The sequence below is a fragment of the Mixophyes fleayi genome, chromosome 10, assembly GCF_038048845.1.
Source record: "Mixophyes fleayi isolate aMixFle1 chromosome 10, aMixFle1.hap1, whole genome shotgun sequence".
Lineage (NCBI taxonomy): Eukaryota > Metazoa > Chordata > Amphibia > Anura > Limnodynastidae > Mixophyes > Mixophyes fleayi.
In genome coordinates, this window is record NC_134411.1 from 28,182,687 (window position 1) to 28,209,137 (window position 26,451).

Genomic DNA, 26,451 nt, shown 5'->3' on the forward strand with positions numbered 1-26,451 from the left:
TGTACATCACAGTACACAGTAGGGTTAATTCTGACCATGCTCATCACTTTGGTCCTCAATGTTTAGCAAATTACCCCTGCAACCAGCGGCAAGGTGTGATAGCAGGTATTACCCTTGCTTAATATGAGGCACCTTAATAAAGGCACTCTCTAATGTGTTTTCCATTATACCTAACTAATATCGCTAAGCCTAAAGTGGAGGATCTTCAGAAACTGACATAAGCCTCTTATGTTCTGGTGATGGAAAGCAATGCGGATCTTCTGTATATAGCCAGTTACATAAACCAGCATAGCCGAAAGTAGTAGATCAATCCTATAGAATGTTGCATTTCTTAGTTTATCACATTTTATTATCACAATCTGGGTGTTAAGGTGCCGTTTCCTTTATATATACTGGACAAAAGATAGTGTTTCTATCCACACACATTAGAACTAGATTAACACCTTATTATTTTGTATAAAAATTGTCTTCCAACTGTTATTTTTGTTTCCAAAGCAAAGTAACTTCAACAAAAGAGAAACATTTACATTTGTTAACACCAGGCAGCGAAAATGTCTGCTCAGATCACGATAAGCCCATACATGGACATAATACCAAGCAAAAAAGTGTACACATACATCAATAATCACACCAAGTTTATGTAAGACAAGAATCATCCGCAGCCTCCTTTATCCTAGGAAGTAACACACCAACAAAAGCATGACTGCCCACAACACGTCATGTTAATTCTTTTGGGAATATATTCGGAAAGGCCTGCGGCATAAGCTTCTACCAGCACCAGCCAAGGCTACAATTACATGATGTAAAACAGTAGTAGAAACAGGCTCGCTATATAATTACTTTATTCCTAGGGGTAGATGGAAAATAGGAAAAATGGCGATTATGACCAAGCTATTGCAATCCTCTTTTGGGGGAGTAGTGAAAAAAAATTAGCATGTGTGATTAGAAAGGCTATACGGAAAGCAGTTGGTGCCAAAAACAAATACCAGAAATGAGATTTGTTTTAAATGAAATGGTTTATATACAACTTTGCAAAAGAGAATCAATCAGTCCCCAGTGTTAGCCATAATTGTAAGAATAAAAAGTTTGTTCAAAATTGCTCCTTATCACTATTATTGGTTAACGTCACCTTAGGTCCCTTTCTAGGATATTTACTGAGAAACCCATTTACAGGAACCAGAATAGGGGTTTGAGAATTTAAAGCTGTGGTCTTTGCGCATGGTATACTGTTATTCATGCCTAGTCCCGGCAGGACGGCCAATAAGTTATGGGCCCCTGATAAATTTGTATCCGGGGCCCACCTGAGCCATGAGTTTATTTACTTCCAAAACTTCAAACAAAGGTTCAATGGTGTGTACTGTATGGTGTGTTCTATATGGTATTGGTATGCAGGGCTGCCAAGAGGAATTCAGGGCCCCGGTACAACAAATTCATGGGGCCCCCCTTATAGTTGAGTATGCTAAAAAAAAATTTTTTTCGGAGGTGTGCTCATGCATTTGGAGGCGTGGCAAATGCGCCATTGGGGCGCGGCTAACACATCAAAATCACTAGGCTCTCAATTTGCCCCAGCTTCACATATGTCCAAGCACTCCTGACTTTCAGGACATCTAGCACCACAGTGTAGTATACAAAGAATGCAGTGTGTACACAAAGAGTTCAGTCTTGGCCTGCACCTTACATTGGGCACAACACTCACCAAAAATTGACATTGTCCCTACTAGAATCACAACATTTCACAGACTGTCCTGCTCTCTCCTACCTGTTCTTCTCACTTTCACCACCTGTGGCTGCAGGTTTCTTTAGTTGCGGCTGGTCTGGATCCTGGAATGCTGGGGGCCCTATTTGGAAAAAAATAGCTACATTTAGATAAGTCCAAACAACCCTGGCGTTAAATCAATACCATCCACAATTAATAATTAGGCCTTCCTCCAGCTCCAATATTACAATAATGTGCCCCTTCATCATCGCCATGCCTTATGATCACACTGCGCCCTCCATGCTGCTTTTGCCCCCTTCACCTGGCTCCCCTTCATCACACTATACTATGCTGCTCCCCCCTTTTTCAATCCCACTGTGCCATGCCTCCCCCCTTTTAACCCCACTGTGCCATGCTGCCCACCATTTTTTAACCCCACTGTGCCATGCTGACCCCTGTTTTTTAACCCCACTGTGCCATGCTGCCCCATTTTTTAACCCCTCTGTGTCCCCCTCGTTTTCCTCCCTTTGCTTACCTTTTCTTCTCTCTTCTTTCTTGGGTCTTCTCTGCTGCTCTGTGCTCCATTGCTCCAGACTGACTGAATGCTGGGCGTGAGATGATGATGTCACACCCGGCATTCAGACAGTCTGAATGGAGCACAGAGCAGCAGAGAGGTGGGATACCGGCGCCGCAATCACGTGAGTATGTTTTGTTGTTGTTTTTTTTTTAACTGCCCTGCTCCCCCCACCAACGTCCGAGTGAAAGTTGATATGTAGGAGCACCATCATTTGATTCATATTTATTTGTTACTATATAAATGTTGATGATGATGATGATTATGATGATGATTCAGGGTTTCCTTGGCTCTGTCCACCAGACTCTCTGAAATGTGCATCCTGGGTTTTTTCCCTCCCAGTTATTTTTAAATTGCTGTGGGCAGAGAGAGAACTTTTAAACCTGTTTTACTGTAGTGAATGTCTAACAGGTATCTGGTATGCTTCAAAATGGGTATTCTGAGTTACTGCAGGTCAGAAGATCAGCTGGAGAGTGTAGATGGTACTGTAACTGTTACTGTGCTGTAAAACCCAAATATATAGGAACTATATTAAGTCGCAGAACTGTATTCGGGTGGTGGGGTGGAGAGAAGACAACCCTGGGTGGATCAATCCTTTGCATTTTACAGACGTTAAGATAATGTAGACAAATATCCGGTTTTACAGTATATAGTAATTATGCAAAGTCAAATGGACTTTAATATCTGAAATGTAGGATCATTGCACCCATATATCCATTTAAATGGGCCACAGACAAAATTACTTATTTAGGAGTCCATATCCCCAGATATACAGTACATCGCAAAACTATACCTCACTAGTGAAGAAACAATATAGATCTAAAAAGTTGGCACACCTTGTCAATATCTTTATAGAGCAATGAAATGAAAATATGCCCCAAATTTTCATATTTTATGAACATGCTCCGTTTTTTATAGTAAAACATAAGTTCATTAAATTCTAAATTGCAAATTTTATTTTGAAAGGGAGAAAGGATCAAGTATTGATTTTAAATTTTTGTGAAACAAGGTAGAAGGGAGAATTATATTTCCCAAATTTTGTGGGAGTATAATGTGTCTGCACAATATCAACATATAATTGACCGAATCAGATTCATTCACTTAAATATATGCGAGTCAGGTCTGGAGCAGCGATGCATAACACAGTGTTAGCCCATGTCATGCGGGTGGCAATTAGAGATCAGTTCTGTACCCCACCTTCCTCATTATAATCTTATCACAAACATTAAACAGTTAACAATTTGGGAAGGCAGTGGGAAATTGCAGACTAGCATGGAAGAGAATTACACCCCACACTATCAGGTTAGCCTTTACTCTCTAATGCTTAAAGTGTGCCTGTAAAATTAATTTATTTATTGAAGCCTATCAGCCCTCTTAACTCCTTTGCCTCAACTATCATCTCCACTCCCCCAATCAGTAGCAACCTATTGTTGTCTTCCCCTTCTCATTAGGCTGTAAGCTCTGACGAGCAGGCCTCTCTTTCCTTGTGTTCTCTATCTACTATTCCATCACCCTCTTTACCTCTTGGCCTGCTTCCCTAGATCTGTTTGTTTGAGCCGAGGCCTACTTCACGTTGGACATTACCGTCACTCTCACTCACTGTCCCGTACATAACTTGCCCTGCATTACAAAGTCATCTGTGTGTAAATTGTTAATTAGTAGATGTCTGGTCTTTGTATTATTATGTTTAGTCTACTAACTACCTGATAAATAAAACACAATAATAATAATACACAAAGGACAGGGTTGGTTCGAAGATCTACTTCAATACCATCTCAGTTCAGCTTATCAGTTGTTACCATGTCTGTTCATCCTTTTGTGATCTCCAGATTCTCCTTGCCCAGAGCAATGGTATATTTTTTAGCTGGGACCCCAAGCATATGTGTGCGCCATTGCACGCCTTCCATCTGCCCCAATCTGAGGGGATAACCATTGGATCGGGACATTTGTCCTGATTCCAGGAGATTTGGGAAGTGTGCCCAGCTAACGGATGGCCCTTGAATGCCACACTACCAACTTCAGGTGCGCGTGACATTAAAGGACATTTCTAGTGCGGTGGTAGTCAGCATATCGATGCTGACTACACAGACACCACTTACCCAACATGTGTACAGCGAAGCGCTGCTTGCCCACGAGGATCGAGGACGACTGGTGTTGGATCGGACTTCAAACAATGGCGATGAACCAATAGCCCGACATTACTTACATTACCCCCTTAACAGCAGCGACAACAGCGTCGCGGATCAGAGTCACGTCATCAAGTCAAGCCGGATTATTGCTTCATCGCCATTGCTTCAAGTCGCTTCCACCACCAGTCGTCCTCGATCCTCGTAGAAAAGCACCGTTTCAGTGTACACGTCGGGGTAAGTAGTGTCGATTTCATCAGTTTCTTTATACCGTACCCCACCCTTCTAATGTAGGGGAAGGAAATGGTTCAGTGCTTCAAAACTGCCGTACACACCAAGGGTACATGGCCAAGTAACCTACTTGTGTCCCAATGCTTAAAAAAAGTTGAAAGATATGCCATTGTTTTGTCAGCTCATATAGAATGTAATGTATTGTATATGAAATTTGATGGCATCCTTCTGCCATAGAACTTGGTGATGCTTTCTTCTATACTAGCAGTTTTAGGATAAAATGCAATGAAAACCAGACTACAAAAATGTGAAGGTTCTGGATCAATATTATTTTGCAAGTTTCTCATTCAGTACGGGACATGGGAAGGATACCGTGCCTTTAAAGAAACTAAGTTTATGTTATAAGCCTTATTTAACCAGAAGACAATGCTACACTGAAGCACCCTTGTCCTGTAGTCTCCACAGTGAGTCATTATTTCATGTTCCCAATTAATTCCACTGATGAATAGTTCAGGGTGTAGTTTTGTTCCTGACACAGGAAATACCTTTTCATTCTGCTTTATGTCACCGGTGCCTCAGAGATTCTGTATACAAAACTGTTCTGGACAGAAAGAAAAATGCTCCATCTCTAGTACTCGAAATAGCCACAAATACTTCACAATGTTTCTCACTGCAGACATCTAGGCAATAAAACGAATATGCATGGTTGCAGACGAAGGTCAGCTCCTTGTTAATTCATAACTTTCATCCATTGCATAAAAAAAACTTATTTATGGACTTTGATTCCACATAGAATGAAGTTAGTGAATGTGAAGTCGTCATCAAGCCTTCGAACATCTGGCCAAGTTGTTGAGTCACTCAGCCACAGTATAACGAAGAGGAGTGAACCTGGGCTACGTTCCACCAGCTCTACCCTAGTGATGAGTGACTTCTGCCATCCTATTTAATTATTAAAGCCAACATTCCAGACTAGACTAACAATTAACATATTCCTGTCATTTATTTTTTTTATTTCTTTTTGGGGGGGGGGGGGGGCTCCTCTTAATCATCCCCAAAAACGTTACAGCTTCTTACAGGCAGAAAATCAGTTTGTACAGACCCAGAAAATCTAATGCATTTAAATGTTGGCTACAGCTCTGTGGGCTGAAAACTCCTGTGGAGCTGTACCTCTTGTGTTCTTTCATGTTGCAGACAATTCAGAGTAATGTTACCAATTCATGCCAGTAAATTGACACGCATCATAAAAATTCTGCGGAATTAACTGTTTGAAAGTAGCTCATCCTTTGTTCAACATCGTCTCCTTATTGGAGCAAATTTTCATATTGTGGAAACCACCTTTTTTAACTGTTCAGAGGTGCTTCAATCAAGTGATGTCAGGATATATATTGAAGACTTCTGCTCTTGGAACTTCCTACTTCATCTCAATTGACTCTCCCGCAACCTTCAAGCGCTCACTCAGAACTCATCAGATCAATCCTTTGCATTTTACAGACGTTAAGATAATTTAGACAAATATCCGGTTTTACAGTATATAGTAATTATGCAAAGTCAAATGGACTTTAATATCTGAAATGTAGGATCATTGCAACCCATCTATCCATTTAAATGGGCCACAGACAAAATTACTTATTTAGGATTCCGTATCCCCAGATACACTCAGAACTCATCTTTCCAAACTTGCCTATCCTACCACCTCCTAACCGTTCTATCCATTACCTCCTCTTCCTCACCTGCCATCTCCATTTTCGTCCAGTTGGTCCTACTATCTCTCCACCCCTCCCTCTAGAATATAAGCTCTCGTGGGCAGGGTCCTCTTTACCTATTGGCTCATATCTGTCTACTGTCTGACTCCCTCGTACATCCTGTCATGTCTTTTACTGCACTCCGTGTGAGTCCCCATAGCATTACTCACACTCATCAGTGCAACTTATGTGTATTACCTCATCTATTTGTTACTTGAATCTGTATCCGGCGCTATAGAATCTGTGGTGCCTTATAAATATATTTATTGCCAATAACGCTTTGCACATGTAGCCCACCTGGCAGACAATTATTTTTGTTCAACTGTACGCCTGAGCGGGTAATTACTAGATAGTTGGGGGGGGGGGTTATGCTATTGATTTAAAAATGTATAAAAATTGGGTGGATAATTTTGGGGTGTATGGTTAGTGAAGACACAGGGATTTTCCTTTTTGAATTCTCTGGATGGTTAATGGTGTGAGGAGGATTAAGCCCAGGAATATAAAGTTTCAAAGGGGAAGGGCAGCAATAGAGTCTTTAGTTTTGGTCCTGGTTATGCAGGAATCACCAATAGAACTACTAATAATGTTGAGGTACTCCAGATGCCTATGGTCTCAAACCCATCCCTCACAAATCTCCACTTCCAGGTAAAGACTGTTGAGAAATGCACTAAGCACACACACACCAGTGTTTTTTCATTTAAACTTGATCATACCACTGATTAAGATCTTACCCTGTTCCACCCTGCGATGTTTTGTGCCAACGTAACAGTCACCATAAACCTAAAGAACCCCACAAATCCCGTGGCCGCTCCTCCACAGGGAAGGAGAGCTTCATATAATATGTATTGTGCCGCACTTTTTTTTTTTTTTTTAATACAAGAAAAGAATTTCTGTTAAATGCTTTTATGGACTTAATAGTAAATCTGTTTAGTGTCACGTCAGACTTGCAGCAACAAAGACATTAACATTGCCCTCTCTGCCAAGAATATGTTTGTAGTGTTGGGCCCTGTACTCTAAACTATTGTATAATGCAGAGAACACTGCAACCAATCTTACCGGCAGTAAAGAGAGAGAGAGAGAGAGTGTGTGTGTGTGTGTGTGTGTGTGTGTGTGTGTGTGTGTGTGTGTGTGTGTGTGTGTGTGTGTGTGTGTGTGTGTGTGTGTGTGTGTGTGTGTGTGTGTGTGTGTGTGTGTGTGTGTGTGTGTGTGTGTGTGTGTGTGTGTGTGTGTGTCATTGGGAGTCAGATAAGAGAACAAAAAAAGTCAGACACATAAGATTCTTATTCTCTGGCACGATCAGTGCGGACCAGTGGCCACTCTTACAGCACAGCTGGTCCTAATCCACAGCCTCCAAGAATAACCGCAAAATATATAGGTTTCTAAAATATCGGTTTACACCAAACCTCCGCAAGTCCAACGCGTGAGGTCAGCGCTTTGGATCTTGCACACAGCGGACATGCTACTACCTGAAATGGTTTGCACAGGGCCTGGCTGCAGCATTGTGTGTGTGGGGGATGTAAACCATATTTCAAGCATGAACTTGATGAAAAGAATGGACCCAGGCACTATCATCATCAGCTATATAGCGCCACTAATTCCGCAGCGCTGTACAGAGAGCTCGCTCACATCAGTCCCTGCCCCATTGGAGCTTACAGTCTAAATTCTCTAACATATAAACAGACATTGATCAATTTTTTAGTAGCAGCCAATGAGCCTTCTAGTATGTTTTTGGCGTGTGGGAGGAAACCCACACAAACACAGGGAGAACATACAAACTCCGAACAGATAAGGCAATGGCCAGGAATCGAACTCATGATCCCAGTGCTGTGAGGCCAAAGTGCTAACCCCTAAGCCACCGTGCTGCCCGTTCCTAATTATTGGAGGGATCCTTTTATCTGCAGTACTTGCATACAGATAACGGTCATTTGTCTTATTCAACAACAACAAAAAAAAACACAAATGTCTAGAATTGCATATTAGACTTTATTATGAATAAGATTGTCAACAATTATCTAGAATAGATTTGTATAGATTTTCAAATCGCTCTTAAAAAACAAAGAAAAAAAAATATATAAAAAAAAAAAAAAGACAAACATAGAACATATAAGGAACTTGAATATGTGCCACAGTTATATACAGAATTTTGTTTACATTCAGACTTTTCTATGTTAATCTTTCTTTTACAGCAGTCATAGATGTACATGACCTGTGGTCACACAAATATACAGGAATGTCATTGTTTAAAAGTCACTGGACGGTGCGGGCACCAAAGGTTTAGTCTCCAAGACATAAAATATAAAATAACGCCCAAGCTTATGACCTGAATATGATAACTCTCTACCTGTGATTTTATCTTGCTTTACTGTGTAGAAGGCAGTGTGCATTGTAGACTGTACAACAATATTCCATTACTGATGTACAATCGATGCAGCACTTAATTGAACAGGCAGATATATTTTTCAGGCAATGGATCATGGAAATCTCAGACACTGAAATCTTATAGAAGTGCTGTTTGATATTCATCTCATTTTGTTCTGTATGGATATTTTCTTGCAACAGAGCATAACACAATCAGAATTCTGTGACAGTGAATAGCTGTACAGAACAGTAATATATTTTTATAAATTTATTGTCCTCTTCCTCCCATGTATCTTAACAGGTTAAGAAAACAACATTTTATATAATAAGAATATCCCACACAAGGTAATTCTTCAGCTCTAGCAAGACACAAGACATGATCGAGTGAGGAGTTTGAAACGCGTTGTGTATTTTCTCTCTCTGCTGACACAAAAACTTTGTTTGATCTACGCCCATAATTCCCATTCAAGCTTGGCGAATCTGCTAAATTAGGAGCTGTATAGCCAGCTATACATACAGTCAGCCTTCAGTAAACATTCTCGTATAGCTCTAAAGAATGACATTCCTGTCAGATACCCATTACAACCACTAAACCTTTTTTAAAACTATGGTTGGACACAAGTAAGTTCTGGGAGAACATGTTTAAAGTGCACCTGTAGCCTACACAGAATGGAGGCTTTCATTTTGATTGGCTGAACCACTGAAGAGAATTCAGCCTATCGATTCACTAGGATCTAGTGACATCACAGAGGAACTTTGGGGTCAAACAGTCATGGGTCACAAGTAAGTTGCATTTTTATGAATACTGGTTAAGCCAACAAGATGGCTGCCTCAACCGTGCGGAGTCGACAGGTATGTTTTAAGTTCCTGCTTATTTCATAAAGGACATAATAACAAAGACTGACCTACAAAACATTATGACTTGGATCCCAGTTCATATAACCTCTGGGATGCAGAACGAACCACTTAAAAGACACATCATACATTACAAAAACAATTTCCATAAAATATAAAAAGAAAAAAAAAAAAAAAAAGAAAAAGTAAATTTGCAAATTTAGTTACCAGATTTCTGAATTTCACAGAATTAACCCTCAGGAGCTAACAGGAGGCCGCTGAAAAACAATGGACACCCCGCAAATCCTTAGCACTTCAAAGGCTAAACAAATAATTACGGTTTTTGCTTCCCGGAAGGTAAATGCTAGTTACAAAATAGGAATAGATCAGTTTCACCAAAAACTTTGCATCAATAAATAGGTATAAAAGATTCATATAAAGAAAAGAGGGCATCTTTACATTGCATAGGTAGTGTCTAAAAAAATATTTTCTCTGCAGGCTTAATCTCTATAGGTCTGGGTGGGGGATTATGTTCCAGCCAGACAAAGTTAAGTAAATGCTTCTCCAGGCCACAGAATTGGCACCGGCATAACTTGAAAGTCGGAGAAACGAACAACGGACCTTGCAAACAATGTCATGTTTGGCTGTGAAAGGAGAACTCGGAGTCTTAATATGTGTTGGATGCTCCGGGTATAGTCACAGATTGCTCATTCAGAAGGTCATCATGAAGACGTCCATCACTTAATAGATCCATGAAATCATGCCCTTGTCCCATCCAAGCCTTACTTGATATAAAAGACCTATGTGCAGTTTAATGTTCTTCTTTTGCTATTGCTTAAGAATGGTCTGCAGACTCCCCAGAAGTCGACAGGGTTAAATTTCTTTATTAAAGTTTAGACAAGAGCTCACCAGATGCTCAAGAGGCACATGGCATTTCTATCAGCGGAATGAATGTCCAAGCACGATGTCCAAACTCTGCCCTACACATCCACACGGCTCAAGTATGCCGAATTCGTACTCCCGGTGTTACTACGGGAGAGTTTGGGGCTTTGGTTGTTACAATTCTCACCCCTCTTCTTATCGTGTTCTCTCCAGGTTTCCAGCATTTGTAATTTTCCCTGCTCTTCTTTCAAAAACACCTCAACCATTAAGACCTTCTCCCGGTGAATCTGTTCGTTGATGTCTTTGGGAATGTCTGGGATGATCCAGTCAACAAAGTCGCTCATGAACATGACTAAGTTCTGCAATAGACAAGGTAGAAGACATGAGATTGGGAAGTACAGCTGCCCATATTGTTAAACAGAGGATACACTAACACTATACGTGAACGGTTTGTAATGAGGTTGACTGAACAACTTCATCTCCATGCTTAGCGAACAGGCAGCCCCCAGTGAAGCAATTTCATCCCTATTAGAACTGCCATGGCTGTTAATAGTACAATACAACTGGCTGGCTCGAGAGGTTTTTGATGGCTAATACTAAACTGTAAATGAGGCCCAATGTGATTACCACATATTAAGACATGACATATTATGACGATATATTGCGCAGAAAAGTAGGAAGAGACTTTGCAGGCGCTCTGTATCGCAGATTCATCTATAGTCCGTACGGCAATTGCTAAGGTTAGCAGTGGATACCTGAAAAACGATGACAAACGCCAATCTTGCAGCCAGAACTGCCCAAAATTCCTTTGTAATATCGTATTTATCATTAGACCACGGTGGCTCCCTGTAATCTTTGTATCTGAAGAAGAAAATGTTTTCAATTAATATATAGTTTTTTTTAATGCACAATGTCAGTGGGTGAAACAAGGTAGCAGCATCTATGTACAGCTTAGTATTTCCACCTGCATATCTCCACAGGGTATCCTAGGTCCTGCTCAATGGTTGGCCCGGTGCCAGATTTAAAGTCGCTGACATTAAAGTAGGCGAGTGTGTTGTTCAGAAAGCCGTGCATGGTGCCATCTGGACTGTACATGTACAGGTAGACGAGACGTGGAATGAAGTCGGAGGTGAAGGATATCACAAAGGCCTGAGTGGTAACAACAAATGATGCGCGTTAATCAACTTGCGACAGTTACTAATCGATTTATTTTGCCAACATTTGGATTTAGAAAAGTTTTTAAAAAGTTTGACCCTCCAACATGACCCAATTCACTGGGTGCAGGACGTGCGCTGATTTATTTGAATCAATTAAACGGCCCAGGTTCCTGCAATAGAACAACATACCTCCCAACTGTCCGGATTTGAGGGCTCTGTCACCATTGCGGACAGCTTTGTCTCCCAGTGGGAAAGTTGGGAGGTATGTACCGTTCACATTGGCTTTGATGGGCTATTTTAAGAGGGACTGGGGGCACGCCAGCAATGGGAAGCAGTTGCCACGTCCCTGCGAAGTGGCCACGCTCCCTTCTCGTGCATGCCTTTGTCACGATTCCCCAGAGTTGAGAGGTATGGAAAGTGGGGAAATCAGGAGCAAAGCATTTTGTGCTGGTTAGACCATTGTTTCAGATATTGCCCATATTCAAAGCCAGGTTGTTAGCTGGACCAATAACCAGCTAATCAATTCACTACACACTTGTGATGTCACTGGGATGCGATAGTGACCTCATTGAGGCATTTTTGGCTAAGTCCTAGTGAACCGATAGGCTGAAAATCAGTCCAGCACACAAAACGGTCATCACCACTGTGTGGGCAACACATACACTTATCCTTGAGCTCAGCTGAGACAGCATAGAGCATTAAAAGCAGTATATCAGATGGAAGCATGTAACAGCACAGATGGTGTCTTGGCTATGAAAGACTATCTGTTATATGGGATCACATGAAAGCGATATTGGGATATTTACAGTTTGCACATCTAGAGAAAGAGGAGACGTCTCACATAGAAATCTGGGGTCTCCTATTTCTGATTGGAGACGCCACAAAGTGTCCTAATAGAGAGGGATTTCAATCGCAGTTCCCCCGTGTTGTTAATTAAACCAGACCGAATATCTAAACGAAGAGAAATGATTACGTAGACTGTTATACATTCATGCAAAAGCTGACTGGTTCACTGACTTACAGGGGTCGGGCCGCCGCGACCTTACAGGGGTCGGGCAGCCGCGACCTTACAGGGGTCGGGCAGCCGCGACCTTACAGGGGTCGGGCAATCTTTTCAATTTATACTCCATATATTGCTACAAGCCTAGTAACAAACGACCAAGACAATCACAATGATAACCGTTTCCTGACTAAGTGAAATGACTCACATTTATTATCACTGAAAGCTTGCCAACACCTCGGAGGATATTATACCAAATACCTGCAAAAAAAAGAAAAAGAAACCAAATGTGATACAATTAAAATTGCTACTATGTTTCCACTAGTGTCAGATTTAACATTGCTTCCCTGAGATACAACACATATTACTGCTCTGCAAATAGGTGGAACCAAAGCACAGAGCATAGCTGATCTGTGTCACATCCAAGGGCAATGAAAATAAACAACTTTGGATGACATAAAAACGTCTTGGTGGAAAACAAAGAATGACGTATGAAAGGAAAAAGGAATATTTTTTAGAAAATATTACATGCAACAATAAAACTTGTTTAAGGGTTGAATGTGACATTTAAATGAAACAAGGCTGTACCTAGACACCTGGAGAAATGAATAAGCAGTAACGATGCTTGTTATGAAGCTTCGCTAATTATCCCAATGGCCACTGGCCACAAGCACTTTCTGAGAACCCACCAGGCTTATGGTGAAGGAGGACAACCCTATTCCACAGTCGGTGGAGTTACTTTGACTTTGAGTCCTCCGTAGAAGAACTCTGACCATGAGTAGTTAATTTGGGAAATTATAATTAGCAACATTTCTCTTGTCTATTATTTTTTTATCTAACACCACAGGGGCCATGTCTACATCCCTTGCAGTTTCGTCTTCTGTGTCCAGTGGGTATTTTATTTCAAGGACCATTGACACAAGTGATAGCAAGAGGTCAATACTTCTGTGCTAGGACCTGCGGTGTTTGCACAGTGTTTAACCTTTGCAGAACCAGATCTTCCCCGATAATGTTACGATTTATTAATAGCTGAGGGGTACAAGCTATGTACAGTGCCTCGTGCAGTTAACTCTGTGTCAGAGGCACGGCCAAGTCTTTAAGTGACTGAGAACATTCTCCTGCAAACCTCTTTATAAAGTCTCCAGCTGGAAGCTCCTCTACACACTGCAAATACCTCACCCCAGCCATCAAAGCAGCACATTCGGGTACCGTTAGAAACTGTTGTAGGATGAAGCTCTTGATAGCTGTTCCTTAACCCTCTCGCTCAAAGTCCTTTGAAAGGTTTCAATTTGGACTTTGAGCACTGTCCATTAAATTATCTGCAACAAAAATGCTACTTATAATCGCAGCATTTTAGTTGCAGATAATTCAGAAGCATTCCCTAATCGTGTGATTTTATTTGAATTCGTTAACCGTGTATTTCTGAAGACACAACCTGGAGTAGCTCATGTAAACAAAGGGGTAATTTAACTGCCAAATCTTTTCCCCAGGTGGATCACAGAAAACAGTTTTACAGACACAGATAGAATGTTGTAGCATGTACAGGAAAACAAATGTTCAAACAAGTTTTACATTGTTACATATAAATTATAGATGTGTTGACAGTAATACACGAAAATGGGATTTCAAGTAGTTTGTTTTATTACATTGGGCTGGGCCTGGAGCTTGGGACAAACATGAAACAGTTTAAGTGTAGAAAAAAAAACCGCAGGACAGCTTGTGTCTCAGGAAAGCTGATGAGAGTTAGTGACTCTCAAAACCCTTTTATGGCAGAGGAGATGTTTCCAACAACTATCAATAGACTAGTATATGCTGAATTCTGTCTCTACAGTCAGTTCTTACTGGTTCTCCTGGTCTTTAAAAGCAAAACTACAAACCCTATGCATACATCATAAATCCATCTCTTACTTGTCATGCATATGCAGTTCTGACATTAATCAAAGACTCTGAAGTAGAAGTCATTGGAAAATTGTGAAGAGATTGAGTGTACACTATTGCCCCATCTCCGTACAGGGGTTTATCACTTAACACTTCTCCCGTGCTTCCCCCCTCCACTTGAGTGACCTCCCTCGCTCCATCAGTCTGTCCCCTCATCTTAGCACCTTCAAACGGGCTCTCAAAACCTATCTGTTCCTTAAGGCCTACCAGCCACCCACATAACCTTCTCCTTCCTTTCTCCTCACCTCCACTTCTGTCTCCTCTTGTGCCTGATCCCCTCTACTGACTCCTCTCATGCCTGCTGTTCTGTTTCCTCTCCCCTTAGGATGTAAGCTCTTATGAGCAGGACCCTCTTCCCTCCTGTCTCTCTACCTCTTCTACTCTAACTTCACTTTATTAGCTTTGTTTGGAGTTTTGAAGTCCTGGTATTATCTGCCTAATGTTCTATACTGTATTAATTGTTTATCGTTCTGTACTGTTTTCACTGTATGGTCCACTGCCTGTATCCTGTACTGCGCTGCGGAAAGGATAATAATAATAATAATAATAATAATACCAATGTCTTTCCCTCTGACCGCCACAGGCCTTCTGAGTTCGGTGATGAATTTCTTGGCATCCAGACGGATTTCAATGATGTTGTTCAATAAGGCAAACAGCGGAGCCAAAGGAAAGGAGGCGACAAACAGAGTGACAAATCCAAACTGGATAACTGTAGAGAGGGACAAAAATACAAAACTATTCAGATGAACACGTTCTAGTGAGCAAAAACAACATTTAAAAATGAAAACACTACTAGTTGGAGGTACCAGAACCATCTGCATATTGTTTCCGGAATAGGTTGGACAGACCCAGACAAAACTGATCAAACATAAAAATAAATACATAGAAAAAAAAAAAAAGACTAAATCCAAGGAAGCCTCTCTTATATGCTCAGGATCTGATTACATATCTGTGTGGAGTTTGAATGTTCTCCCCGTGTTTGTGTGGGTTTCCTCCGGGTGCTCCGGTTTCCTCCCACACTCCAAAAACATACTAGTAGGTTTATTGGCTGCTATCATATGGACCCTAGTCTCTCTCTCTCTGTCTCTCTGTCTCTCTCTCTCTCTCTCTGTGTGTCTGTTAGGGAATTTAGACTAAGCTCCAATGTGGCAGGGACTGATGTGAATGAGTTCTCTGTACAGCACTGCAGAACGAAACCCACGCAGACGCTGGGAGAACATACAAACTCCTCACATAAAAGGTCATGGTCGGGAATTGACCACTTAGCCACCGTGCTGCCAAAATGTTATAATTTATAACTAGCCACCTTCAGTCAAGTTTGTTACATACTCATTTCCATATACTCTGGAGTTAGTCCAGCAAAAGGTTCCAGGTTATAATCCATCTCGTAGCGTTGTTTCTTCTTGATGTGCTCCTCATGATCCATGTAGGTCTCTCTCCTCGATTTTATATATCGGATCAGCTTCTTCATCTTCCTAGAATAATATGTGGGCTGTTTAAGACATTCATCCGTAAAGTCAGCTACAGCCTATAAGTGGTTAATCAGACAAGAGATGCACTCACGGGATTCCTATTTCGAAGAGATTGTTCTGGATCAGCTGTTTCCCCAACATGATGATGCTCAGCTGGATACAGAGTTCCATTAAACAACCGCCAGGGGCACACTGCAGAGAACATGAATGTTAATGTAGAACATCCTTCTGCTACGAAAAGCATGGACTGATTTTGTACCAAGAACACCAAATGTGATAGAACATCTTTGGCTTTCTAAAAACCAAGTACGATTCAGATGACTGCCCCTGTGAACCAATCAGTTTGCAAATCTCCAGACATACGTACCTCTTCCATTCGAAACGAGCCAAAAATGTAGACATAGTCCCCTGGACGCCCAACAAACCTGAGAGGAGAGACATTTGCATTTAGGCGTTTTATCTCCATTTGTGCAAGACACATCATCTTCGCAAAGTAGACAAAGTATGACTGGTGGCAGAGACTGGCGATATTTGTACTTCAATGATTGCTCGTCAGTCATGGGTTGTCTAAAGACTAGTAGTAGACTAGCAGAAATAGCACAGAAAGTTTGCAGATAGGAACAGGGTTAATAGCAGATACCTTACTATATCTATTCCATAAAACAGAACTCACAGGACACTTTCTAACATTATATAGGCAACAGGTTTTACTTACCGACCCTTGAAGAAAGCTACGTAAAAGATGGGCGTATAGGCGTTGACAAATTTCAAAAGGAAAGCCTTGAATATCAAACGTTCTTCAAAAGTCTTGTCCGTTTTTGGAACCTCTGTCCAAACCAAATAAATAAGTTAACTTCTGGCATTGTGATCAAACAATCAAGGATAACTTTTTACAGTATGGGATTTTTGGTAGGATATATTGGGTAGCTTCTCTTATATGCTCAGGATCTGATCACATAGCATGAAAACAATGTACCATTTAATTTGGAGATCAGAACCAGGGACACATTAATGTTGTTACAACTGTATTCAATCTCTAGTCCTAGATGAACATAACAAAGTTCTGAAAGTATTTCACAGAGTTCCGGAACAGACAAAGACTTGCCTATCTGGGTGAGCCACCTTGCTATGCATCCATACACCTCATCCAGGATCAGGATCACCACCAAGTTAATGATAACGGCAGTCGCAGTCACAGTCACTCTGACATTAGCGCGGGCAGATGCGCTGGAACTCATGGCTAATGCTGCTGCAGTGGAAACCCGATATACAATGACGCCAAACACGATGGCAAACGTCAAGCCAATCTAATGAGAGAAAATACAGGTATAGAGCAAATACTTGACTATTTGTTTTTTTTATAAAAGTAAAAATAAAGAAAAAAAGTAGCAGATTCAGAGGTTGAAGACATTGAAGGAAATATATGAAAACTCGTTGGGCAACAGATGGACACAGGATCTAGCCTATTTAAACAGGGAGCTCACGACCGTGTTTGTGTGGGTTTCCTCCGGGTGCTCCAGTTTCCTCACACACTTCAAAAACATACTGGTAGGTTACTTGGCTGCTTTTAAAATTGACCCTAGTCTCTCTCTCTCTGTGTGTGATAGGGAATTTAGACTGTAAGCTCCAATGGGGCAGGGACTGATGTGAGTGAGTTCTCTGTACAGCGCTGTGTAATTAGTGACGCTATATAAATAAATGGTGATGACCATGTTTACTAAGGTACATTATATCAAATAAAGCTGTCTAATGACACAGGTCTCCCTCTGTTGATTCTATAGGTTCATAACACCAACAAAATAGTGTTAATGCAGTCTAGTAAAGGCTGATATTTCTGCAAAGGGTTCCAAAAGATTTACATTGCAGGATCTAACTCTGTTAATTCAAACATTCAGCCATTTTATTCGCTTCGGTTACAACAAAAAAAAAGGGAAGATAGAGTAAGGACATACTTTCCTTTAATAATTTTCCTCCCAGTATCTAGCAGTAAGGTGGCAGGTTGGTATATAGACAAACCAGAAGGAAAAGTATGTCCTACCTAGACTTTCACGTCAATAAGGCAGCTAGAACTCTACATTTTAATCTTACTCAATCTACCTGAATATACTCAATAATCAGGCCCTGTCACTAGACTTTTTCAAAGTATTCCATGACATCATGCATAACAGCCATTGGACGAAAACAGCCCTGGATATAAGTCTACCAAGGAGAACTACTTACCATGAAAATGATGCCAACCAGGTTTGTAACATAAGCAGGGACTCTGTCCCGCCACGTCAGCTTCTCCTTTTCAGTCTAAAATATAGGAGAGGAACAGAGAATCACTACTGCATTCTGGGAGACTGTGCAGGTAGTGGATGACATCACACTGTGCAAACAAGACAGATGGAACTACACTATCACCACAGTCAATCAAACATCAGTGTCTGGATCTCATAGAACTGTTTAGTGGTGCAGTGTACAAGGGAAGGGGGTGTTGCTCGATAGGCAAGTTTTCCACATGCTCTTGCCTGTTATTTAAAGAGAATAATTTCCTAAACAATGCAGTGAGAACCTTGCTACTCAGAACTGCCCTATCCTGTAGTAAAAATGTATGTGAATAAAAATTATATATACATATACACACAGCTATTTGACCATTTATCGTCAGCAGAAGACAGTAAACTGTGGCTTTCTAGATGTCGAGCCATTACAAGCGTTTAGTTCCACTAATTGCCCACATCTGCTCTTCAGCCCCTCTAGAGTGTGGAACTGAACATGAGTCATATTAGGATTACATTTTGGGATCTCAGTCTACAGATTTCTAGGGAATGTACTCATCATTTGAGTGAGAAACTCTTGAAAGTCATTTGCAGTTGGCATAGCTGGGAACTTTTTATCCATCTCAAACCTCGAATGCTGGGCTGTGTTAAACTTCCAAAGTTGTATTATGGACCAGTGATCTACAAAACTGGAGATGGAACTTGTCCCTAGTGATAGACTGCAGCCTGATGAATATTGTATTAGTCCAAAATATATCTGTCGCCATTGTGTGTAGTGGAGGTGATAGAACCCACCTTCCTAATATAAAGGTTTAGATTAAGTTTATTTGTAAAGATAAGGCGAGTCCACCAGATACCGTTCTTGGAATATTTAGCTTATAGTGTGCTGGAAAGAATATGTCCACTAGTTATTCTATAGAACCGCTGGAGTCAGCAAGATATAGCTTGATTTTCAGTTGAGTGAGTGAAATTGCTTAGAATATTAAAAATGAACCTTTAAAAAGGGGAACTCGACCCAACGGTAGGTTTTAGGTTTACTTTAAGATAAAAGAGCAAGTTCACTTTTGTTACTTAAAACCACCAATAGCATTCAATCGAGTTTTTTGGGCTATGGTGGATGGACTACAGATTCCTATGCTGTGCTAGTGTAATCGTCTTGCATTGGTTTCTGGTTTACATCAGAAAGAGGTGAAGCTCTACAAAAGTGAATTTCCCCTTTAAATCATTCTTTGAAACAATTGAAAGATACACCCCTGGCCAGCCATGCCCCTGATGCAGTTGACAAAACCGACTCATTCTTTACGGTTCTGTGATTTGCCATCTCAGTTGACAAGGGCAACCAATCACATTCCCGCAAGGAAGAGGGCCAGTACTGCCAATTGTTCCACTGAAATGGTTGTGAACAATCTTGGCTAGAAAAAAAAAAAGGAACCATTGGCTGGGTGATGTTCCCCTGTAAACAAGATGAGAACAATATAGTAGGCTTGTAAAAAATGATGAACCGTCAACTCCGTACCAAACTACAAAGTTCCCAGGTACGTCAACAAAGGCAAAATATAGGTTGCCTAATAGCAGTGGGGATGACTTTGAATTAGTAGTTATGTTAGTACTGTGATGTATAATGTTTAATATGTAATAGAAGACGGCACTAAACCAGTCCACTCATACATGGTGCAGCATGCACATATACACAAAACACGTGACGTTTCACAAGTGGTGCAACAAAACACAACCATCCACAGTGAGTATTAGCCATGCACTGACCCAGTTTGATGACGAGGGAACGAGAACATTGATGTGATGAAAATAAAAGGTAAAAAGTTAGCAGCCTGAGGGGATCATTGGGCAACTATGGGGGAAAAAACCCATCAGTTTGTGGCTCAAGATTGTCCCTCTAGAGCCTGGCAGTGTGAAGCTGCAGATTCTATGTTCCCCTCAGTTTGCTGAACAAAATAAACCATGATGTGATTTAGTTTTCTCAATACACAGTATCATCTCCCTGGAAATTGGATGTAAAATGTACCAATTTCACCCCAGCCATGGCTGTCTTAACTCTCTGCCTCCACTTGTTTGTGTTGTCCTCAGGAACAGGCTGATGCTTCTGATGGCATTTGAGGGAAACAAAAAAGGACCATGCAACAACGTTATAAACCATCTTGCAATCAGCAACAATGAATGAGAAACAATATACGTTGGAACTGCCCCTTTATATCACAGAACAGCTAGGAAGTCCCTGATTGGCTGTCAGCCACAGTACAATGTAGCACTTTCGCTATATAGATTGTTTTGGACGTGGGGTACTTTCCATAGAGTATCGGCCAGTCAAATAATTTTTACATGACACTCCTTATCTGCGACTGCCAAGATGTACTTGGCCTATATCTGTGGGATGTGTTCTCGGCAAAACATGTGTGTGGTTGGCAGATCCAGACATGTTCTGGGTAGTTAAGCCATGTCCAATTTTGACCAGTAGGTTGAAGCTTATACATAAAATCTACCAAAAAAAATCTTCATATTATATGGTCTTTGTTTTTTTTTTTTATCATCTAGTCCCCCTGGTTCATTACCCCAACAGTCTTCTCTGACCATCCCTGACAAACCCATAGAGATCGGTATTTGAGTCAGAAGAAGTTCACATAGCACCAGATGTCCTGAGCCTCCAGATGATCAGTGCAATGATTGTACACATGGATCTTTTGGGTAATGTTAAACAGGGCAGCTCAGGTGGCAATGCCCATGAAGAAGACAGCAGTCATTCCCGTCAGGGGTCAACCAAACGTAAATGGGTTTGACGACGACCCTCCGTATAGTTATCCACTTAGTAGACAGCACTGACAAGTGACTTATCCCCATTGCATCTGGTAGTAAAGGGAGTGTGGTTTTTTTGGAATTTTGTCATTTATTAAAATATACATTTTGTGGCATACAAATTATGTCCAGTAGTATAGTGGATTCTGGATACACAAGATGTTGGGTAACACAAGTACAAATCTTTAATTTTGCGATTACAGAAGATGCCCTCACATATGGTAAAGTGGTCTTGAGAAATACAGAACAAGACAACTAACTTAATATTGTAATATAGACACCACAATGGGTTTTATTTCAAGATTGGTTATATTAGATGGCTTTAATGTGACCGTTACCTAATCAAATGTACGTTTTCCATAGACAACAGAGTTACGTCAAAGACCGTTCCTTACACGGCCCATTGTCCTCCATATGGAAATACTGGTGGCCACTGGTCCATTTCTAATCTATGTCCTTCACAGTGAAATGATGGGGGGCAGTGGTTCTTTAAACCTAGTACTTATTGGGTGTACTAAAGGATGATCATAGGCTGTCTGGCCTTCAAAGAGCTGGTAATGGTGGCACGTGTTCAATCCACTTCTGACAAATTACAACCCCCAAAAAATAAATACATCTGGAGATTAAAATTGTTAAAACCTTGGGAGTACTCGCATTGGTCTCTTAAGCTTTCTGTAAATCTAAACCATTGGAGTGAGTGTTAGTAACATGCTACTAATCTACATATAAAACACATGGAGCATACCAGTGACATCTTAGCCTAGGTATAATGAACAGAAGAATACAATGGGACCATTTTCTCAGTTTACAGGTAAGTGCGCATTTGTTCTCTGTAACCTGATCTAAGCCTGTGGGTCAGATTCACTTGTATAAACAAGCATGTCACATTAACGCAACAGGAGCCTGACTGGTTTAGGATCATGTTACAGAACAAAAAGACAAAGCTACAATTAAAGCATTAGCAGCCTACAACAGTCATTACATTTGTTTATTGATGTTGGTTAAATGAACATCATCATGAGATATATTACATAACGAGATCAAGAGCGTCTCTGCCCTGCAAGAGTTCAGCAGAAAAGCCAATGCAGATGTAGTGTTAATGCATGTACAGATCTAATCATCTTGTAGGGCAGCACAGTGGCCTAGTGGTTAGCACTTCTGCCTCACAGCACTGGGGTCATGAGTTCAATTCCCAACTATTGCCTTATCTGTGTGGAGTTTGTATGTTCTTCCTGGGTTGGCACCCTGGTTTCCTCCAGGTGCTCTGGTTTCCTCCCACACTCCAAAAATATTAAATTGACCTTAGTTTCTCTCTGTTTGTCTGTGTGTGTATATGTTAGAGAGTTTAGACTGTAAGCTCCAATGGGATTGATACGAGTGTTTCTCTAGCTGATGATGATGGCCAATTTAACTGCCCGCAGTATTCTTTGATTTGTGGACAACGATAATGAATGACTTTAAACAATTTAGAAAATATAGCCCTCAAAATTAAATTAATTATGGAATGATCAGATTTAAAGTTTAGAATCTTTTGCATTAGAAACAATGGCTCTCTTGTGTACATTTGGCATTTTCAATTGAAAGACTTTTTTTTTGGCATTATGGGCCTGATTGAAATTCTAGAGAACCTCATACTATCTTTTATTTAATGTCCCAATCGTCCATTGTCCCCGTCTGCATCCATTTAGCACAATCAGATGAAAGCGATTGGATCTGTACTGTATGTGTGTGGGGTTTGTTTAAAACACACATTTGATATTGTTCATATGTATCACTTATCTTCATAACAGCTGCTTATAGAGCATTATTACATATTGCATTACTATGCTCATCACTACTTATAAGTCACACTTTCCAAATTGACAGACTTATGGTGCCAAATGACCATAAAACTCTATAGGGAAATCAATTGTCCACTGAACACTCGCGAAGGCACCACACGGCGATGTAAGATTGTGCATTTCTCTTCGCATTCCATAGAGGTGTGCAGGAAAATCCATGATTTTGGGATACTGTACTACCCGGAATTGTGCGCAACCAAACACAGATTTTGTTACGGAAGGGGGGGGGGTATTTGTTTTTCAATTATATAACACATCATGCTTACGGATATCAATATATTAATATTCATATTACAGCTACCCCCAAAGTTGTGTATTGAATGCTTTCCATACCTCCTTGCGTCTGTATTCCTTTTTGAGGGATTTCTGAAGGACTTTCGCCTCGTACTCTGCTCTCGGGTGGTCCTGTGGGAGATAAAAGTCGAATTAAACAATTTGGACACATGCAACAAGGCCAGACGAGGCCTCTCTCTAGGATTACAGCGGAGATCTCAAGGCGCATGCTGCTTAGGGTGCAGATCAATACATATAGTGGCATAGTGCAATTACCATTTGCTGACAGGCAATGTTGCGAAACACACGCAGTGATTTGTGACGGGCACAGACATGATGGTGTGAAAACATAATAGAACGTGGCGTGAAACAGCCATTTGTTTGGTGGGAAAGAAGAGAAAAGGGAGGAATATACGTAAAACACATAGATTTAGCGCTTTGCTGCAAGATTTGTGCAGTTTACGGAAGGATGCCAAGAAAACTTGTTGAAGGAAGGAAGATAGGACAAGTATTAGTAAATAAGTTTTCAAACCTTGACTGTTCCCTTCATGAAACAAGAACATGACACACACACAATAAAAAAAAAAAAGAAAAATAAAACAAAAACACACAATTATTACTTTGTGCTTCAGGTAATGTTATGAAAAAAGTTTATGGTAACGATGAATGGGATTGGGGCACAGTTGCAAGCATAAAAAAAACAAATGTAATACAGTCGGTGAGATGCATTTAGAGGTCTATTTACTAACGCGCAGCGGTAATACATTATGTATTGCTGCATATTGACTATGCTCTGGGAGCCCCGGTGAAGACCGCCTCCCCCCCAAACTGTTTTTAATGTTCACTGCCTGGCCAACGCTGCCAGCGAACGTAGAAAGTGAAATGCGTGTGCGCCACTAAAGTCTTTCCGGACTCACTGGACCCCATAGGGTAAGCGAACGCCATCTTGAGATAGTCTTACTTTGCAGCGGAAAGCAGTGGTTTTCGTTGCTCCATAAACCACTAACATCGCAGTCCCAATCGAGTGCTATGGGGACTGCGGTAACCCACAAGTAGGTGAATGCAGGAGAAAAATCGCGGACATCTCCTGCGTTAACCCCTTCATAACTCGTGTAACTTGATGCAATGCCCATTCTGAGGCGAAAACAGTGTTTTTCTCTGGATTTATGGCTGATTACGGTTTTGTAAATAGACCCCATAATACAATAGTACAATGTTTTCATAATTTCATGAAGACAAGGATAACATAAAAGGGTAACATATGCATTTATCTGGGGTCCACCGTTAGTTCTTATATTAATAACATCAGTATGACAAGAGACTAGTCATTTACAGTGTGTGTGTGAGGGGCCCAAGGAGGAGGTTACTGTGGCCCCTGGCCCTCTACATCCGCCATTGGGGCCCCATTATCTCCATGGGCCCCGGTGCACGGCACCTGCCGCATCAATGGTAGTTTTGCCACAATTACATATTCATTTCATTGAATAATAATAATAAATAATAATAAATTATATATATTTTAATAGTAATATAAATATATATAATAATAAATAATGATAATATATGTACACATATATACATACACACACACACACACACACACACACACACACGCAGTGTATGTAGGAATTGTGGAGTATACTTATACATAGAATGTAAATAATTGGATAAAATGTAAATGTTATCTGCTCTGTGAATCTTTTGCACTTGCCCCTGGGATCTCTTCCTTCAAACATCGGTTCTTATGAATTTGTCACAAATTACACATTTCTAATTGATCATGAGGTCAATATCTTTCATTCCACCACAGGTGGAATATACAGCATCAAACATCACGGCGACTTTCACATACAGGATTGTGGATGTTATTAGTGGCTGTTATCTATGCACGACTTGTATGCGATCTCAAGTTCAGTCAACATTTAAAGGAGTCCAAAGACTGCTCTGTTGGATTTTGGACAATTAATGTTTTCATAAAGAACAAATACAGTTTGCTTTGGACATTATAGGTATATTTTATAAAGTCTTTCTCCTGATAGACTCCTTTGTATTTATCCAGGCAAGGCACGAATATGGAGCCAATCAGATAAGGATTTCTCCCTTACTGTATGTATAATATTTGTTTTCCCTTCTTTACCTCGCTACAATCATTGCATTTAGTCAGTCAGCAAAATATTATCAAGCCTAAAAAGTAAAAAGAGGTGTTACCCATAGCAACCAATCAGATTCTAGCTATCATTTTGTAGAATGTGCTGGATCAGGCCTGGCCAACCTGTCGCTCTCCAGGTGTTGTGAAACTACAAGCCCCAGAATGCTCTGAGAAAAGTATAGCCAGTCAATAACTGGCAGGGTATGCTGGAACTTGTAGTTTCACAACCTCTGGAGAACCACAGGTTGGCCAGGACTGTGCTGGATAAATGATGGTTGCTATGGACAACACCTCCACTTTTCCTTTTTAGAAGGTTTGATAAATCTTCCTGTTGCAGTTTTTGTGAGGTGATGTACTGTGCAAATTGTTACCATCTACTTGGGCATAAAACACAAAAAGTTGTAAAGGAGGAGGGTGATGGTTATATTAATGCACTACAATATATGTGGTTTGTACAGGCTTAAAAGGGTTATCTATTATGCTTTCTAGTGTGACGTTCAACTGCAACAACGCAAAGACCATGTTTTTATTGCCATTCCAGAAGTGCCATTGACCATTGTTGTGGGTACCTTTGTGTTCTAGGTTATGCCTGACTGGTAGTACAGAGCAAATTATTATTATTAATTTTTATTTATAGGGCGCCACTTGGTGTCCGTGGCGCCGTACAGGGACGCTACGGCGTATCCAACCTGTGGCCCTCCAGGTGTTGTGAAACTTCAAGTCCCAGCATGCCCTTCCAGCTATCATCTGGTTGTCTACTGGCAAAGTATGCTGGGGCTTGTAGTTTCACAACACCTGGAGGGCCATAGGTTGGACAGGCCTGCTTTAAAATGTTCCCAATAGGCTGCTGAGCAGAGTCTTAAATTTTCCAGCCAACCCCTGATCATGTTGTTCATATGGAGAATTCAGGATAATTTCAACTGAAGAGGGGAGGTGGAAAGAGAGGATGAGGGGGGTCAAAATGTGGAAGTTCATAGTGCTCTGTCAAACACATGCACCTTTGCACACATGGTGAGCAAGAGATGTAGTGGGTACACCAAACCATCTGAGCAAAAGGGAAGTTGTATGTACATTACGGGGAAAAACTAAGAGTAATACAAAATGCGTAA

The 26,451-nt window shown here is 40.8% G+C and overlaps 1 protein-coding gene and 1 long non-coding RNA gene across 7 annotated transcripts in view; one reads left to right on the plus strand and one right to left on the minus strand.

Moving 5' to 3' along the window:
- LOC142103908 (uncharacterized) overlaps positions 1 to 20,758 on the plus strand; it is a 58,918-nt gene extending 38,160 nt beyond the window's left edge. The window contains exons 3-4 of the long non-coding RNA XR_012679460.1: positions 6,929 to 7,014; positions 20,357 to 20,758. This is a non-coding gene — a long non-coding RNA (uncharacterized LOC142103908). The remainder of the gene's footprint in view (positions 1 to 6,928; positions 7,015 to 20,356) is intronic.
- The window catches only part of ANO1 (anoctamin 1), a 100,712-nt gene continuing 82,594 nt past the window's right edge, over positions 8,334 to 26,451 (minus strand). For 3 of the 6 annotated variants that reach the window (XM_075188284.1, XM_075188288.1, XM_075188289.1), the window contains 14 exons: positions 23,726 to 23,737; positions 23,254 to 23,325; positions 20,295 to 20,372; positions 18,231 to 18,305; positions 17,116 to 17,317; positions 16,726 to 16,837; positions 16,378 to 16,435; positions 16,102 to 16,202; positions 15,868 to 16,013; positions 15,095 to 15,247; positions 12,809 to 12,861; positions 11,408 to 11,592; positions 11,199 to 11,304; positions 8,334 to 10,802 (listed from right to left, as the gene is read on the minus strand). In XM_075188284.1, coding sequence (XP_075044385.1) covers positions 10,542 to 10,802; positions 11,199 to 11,304; positions 11,408 to 11,592; positions 12,809 to 12,861; positions 15,095 to 15,247; positions 15,868 to 16,013; positions 16,102 to 16,202; positions 16,378 to 16,435; positions 16,726 to 16,837; positions 17,116 to 17,317; positions 18,231 to 18,305; positions 20,295 to 20,372; positions 23,254 to 23,325; positions 23,726 to 23,737 — 1,614 coding nt within the window. In that variant the 3' untranslated portion in view covers positions 8,334 to 10,541. The remainder of the gene's footprint in view (positions 10,803 to 11,198; positions 11,305 to 11,407; positions 11,593 to 12,808; positions 12,862 to 15,094; positions 15,248 to 15,867; positions 16,014 to 16,101; positions 16,203 to 16,377; positions 16,436 to 16,725; positions 16,838 to 17,115; positions 17,318 to 18,230; positions 18,306 to 20,294; positions 20,373 to 23,253; positions 23,326 to 23,725; positions 23,738 to 26,451) is intronic. The other 3 variants (XM_075188285.1, XM_075188286.1, XM_075188287.1) reach the window with 3 other exon arrangements.